The sequence below is a fragment of the Antrostomus carolinensis genome, unplaced genomic scaffold (assembly GCF_000700745.2).
Source record: "Antrostomus carolinensis isolate BGI_N321 unplaced genomic scaffold, ASM70074v2 scaffold17335, whole genome shotgun sequence".
NCBI classification, from domain to species: Eukaryota; Metazoa; Chordata; class Aves; order Caprimulgiformes; family Caprimulgidae; genus Antrostomus; species Antrostomus carolinensis.
In genome coordinates this window covers 52,372-55,210 of record NW_010315923.1, presented here as the reverse complement: position 1 = coordinate 55,210, position 2,839 = coordinate 52,372, and the positions used below count along the sequence as shown (strand labels likewise).

The window sequence follows — 2,839 nt, the reverse complement described above, 5'->3', positions numbered from 1 at the left end:
TCTTATAGCCATGTCAAGATCAACTTCGCTCAGCTCAGCCAAATGCATGGATTACATCTGGGTCCTTTGAGTCATGCTACAAAAAAAGGTGCAACAATAAACAAGTCCATGTGCATTCTCAGTTATAACTATGGGCGGAAGAACCCTTGAGATTCCTCACTTTGGCATTAAATAACAATTATAAAGGCTTTTAGAATTAAAGCAATACACAGTGGGACTTGAAATGTTAACAGTCCCAAGTAACTTGTCAATTGAAATAAGACTCATCCTTAGTCATAAATAAATAATCTCTTTCCTAGTCTCACTTTCACGCCAGGATCAATATCTCTTAACATCTTACTTATTTTATTACTGCTTTTGGTTTTCTGGGACTGATTGAAAGTTGCTCAGAGGAAATCTTTGGTTTTGCTTAAGTGTCCGTGACATTTAATCATGACTTTCCTTGCAGTTTAATTCCAACCAGTCAATCAGTTAATCCACTTCAATTGATTCTGTGCTCTCTGTTATTGGCTTGCACTCATTGGGCATCCTCTGGTGTCGACTCAGCTGGGTGGCTTGTGTGAAGCTCCTCTCACACCTCTCGCACCTGGTGAAGGCAAGAGAGAAAATTGAGACCAGGGAGCTACTCAAAGGGGGGTGATGGGCTTTGTCTCATCCTGCTTAATCAGAACAGACACTCAAAAGTGGCTTCAGATTTTACTGGCTCAAGAGGTTTAATTGGTGGCTACTTCCAAGGCCTTGATGCCTATGATGGGACAAGGCCTGTCTGATTCAGAACAGAGGAATCTGTCAATAGACAGGGAGAAGGTGATTTCTCCAGAGAGGCCTGTCCTGCTGTAGCTCTGATCACTGTCAGTTCAAATAGATAAAGAACAAAAAGAGATTTTTAGGAGTGAGCTATCAAAGAAGCAGCTTGTCTGCAGTTTTCTGCTCTGTAACCCCTAGGAGAAATTGATGACAAATAGAATTTCACCTTCTGCTAATTTAAAATCCACAATTGCCTATTGGAGGAAGAGAAATCACAAAGCAATAATCGTTCAGTGCTAAAACACGAGAAAATGCTTTGTTTATCTGATCTGACTATGCAGTGGGGTTCATTGTAAATAGGCAGATAGAGTTAGTGGTTACTTAATTATCTGAAAACATCCACACTATTTCAGAAATCCATGGATTGAGCAAGAACTCATAACAGTCACCAGTGTTTGCTTCACTGTCTTTTATGTCGCATCTCTTTCTACCCTGTCCTCTCTTCAGAAAGCCATATTTGCAACAAAAATAACTTGTGGACAAATGAACAAAGCCACTGAAGTTTGGAGGGGACAGGACAGGGGTTACTGCTATCTTGGAATGAATCCCCTATCTCTGCTCTGAAAGATAATCTATTGTATTTAATCTCCCAAATACTGCCCTCTAAATTTCCATTCAGAACATTAGATACGGGTGTTTGATGACTCGCAAATACAGATGCAGCAGATTCTTCTTGTAGCGCTTGATCCAAAAGCCACCTTTGATTTATTGGTGCTGTGTGATGTTTTATCTTCAAAGAAGATTATCATAAAAGCATCACTACGATGAATTCTTCACTTTCAAAGGAGAAGTGAGGAAAACAAAGGGCTCAGCTACTTCATATTCATCTTTCTCTCTTCACTGATGTGAATGATAGAAAGTGAACTGTCACTGATATAGCTGCTCACAAAAAAAAAAAAGGGGGGGGAAAAGAGATATTTACACATATGCATAATTTTGGAATGTTCTTCACATTAGTAATTTATAGTAAGAAAGTTCTGCTTCAGAAACACTTAGTACAGACATTACAGAGCCATTTATCCAAGCTACTGTACCAATCTAAAATGTCAACACTTTTAAGTTGTGTTTCTTTGATTGTCTTCCATGGAATATTTTTAGCAGCCTGTTCCACTGTTAAAAACTGCACTGTGATCTTGACAAATGTAAAATGTCAGCTTTAATGTATCAGACCTATCAGCTCAATGAAAATAACTCAGAAGTATTGATTACTTAATGATTTTTGGGGTATTCATTAACGTCTATGTGCAGATCATCCACTCTCCAGAGCTCCTGAAGTGCTGATGACACATTAGTGTACTGCTGATTGTTTATTAGAAAACTGATTAGTTACTGGATTAGTGTGTCAAAATATACTACCTTTCATTGCCTGACAAACTTGCAAATTATTGTATTATTTTTATATACGTATATATATATCTATCACAGAGGCATTAGAATCAATTTTAAGGCTGGGGGGTTAACTTAGTCTGTATGAGATATTGCCATCTACTTGAACTTGATAGTTTTGTTATTTTGATGTCTACAAAGATAAGCACTTTTGCTTGCTGAGCAATAGGAGGTTTGAATCTTTGCCAAACCAAGCTGTAAGTGGTACCGTTGCAAAATAACCTAGAAAACCAGGTGTGGCAACACCTGCCTTCTAAGTGAACAAAATAAATGAAACCTACTATATCAGGATGCCTAGGAGACATAAGTGAATCGGAGAAAGACTATAAGGTGATTAAAAAACAGAGTTACTCCTTAAAACTGCTGGCCATGAAGCCCATGAAGCCGTGGCAGACTTCTTTACCTTTTCTGGAGCTTGCCTGGGAGGCTGGAGCTGGGCGCTGCATTCATTCAGCACCTTGCATTGCTCTTGAAAGCACAGAGCAAGGCTCACCATATTTCTTTAAAATGTGAGTTCCCATCCTTTATCCACAAGTTGCTTCTGCTGTGAGAGTGCTCTAACTTCCCAGTTACAGATTATTCTGGGACACTTTCATACAGACAGAGGAAAGAGGGATACTAAAGAGACACCAGAAAAGAATAAATC

The 2,839-nt window shown here is 38.8% G+C and overlaps 1 protein-coding gene across 1 annotated transcript in view; it reads right to left on the bottom strand.

The window, feature by feature from the left end:
* Positions 1–471: 471 nt before the first annotated feature.
* PRDM6 (PR/SET domain 6) overlaps positions 472–2,839 on the bottom strand; it is a 27,171-nt gene continuing 24,803 nt past the window's right edge. Inside the window, exon 6 of the mRNA XM_010168126.2 lies at positions 472–586. Coding sequence (XP_010166428.2) covers positions 472–586 — 115 coding nt within the window. The remainder of the gene's footprint in view (positions 587–2,839) is intronic.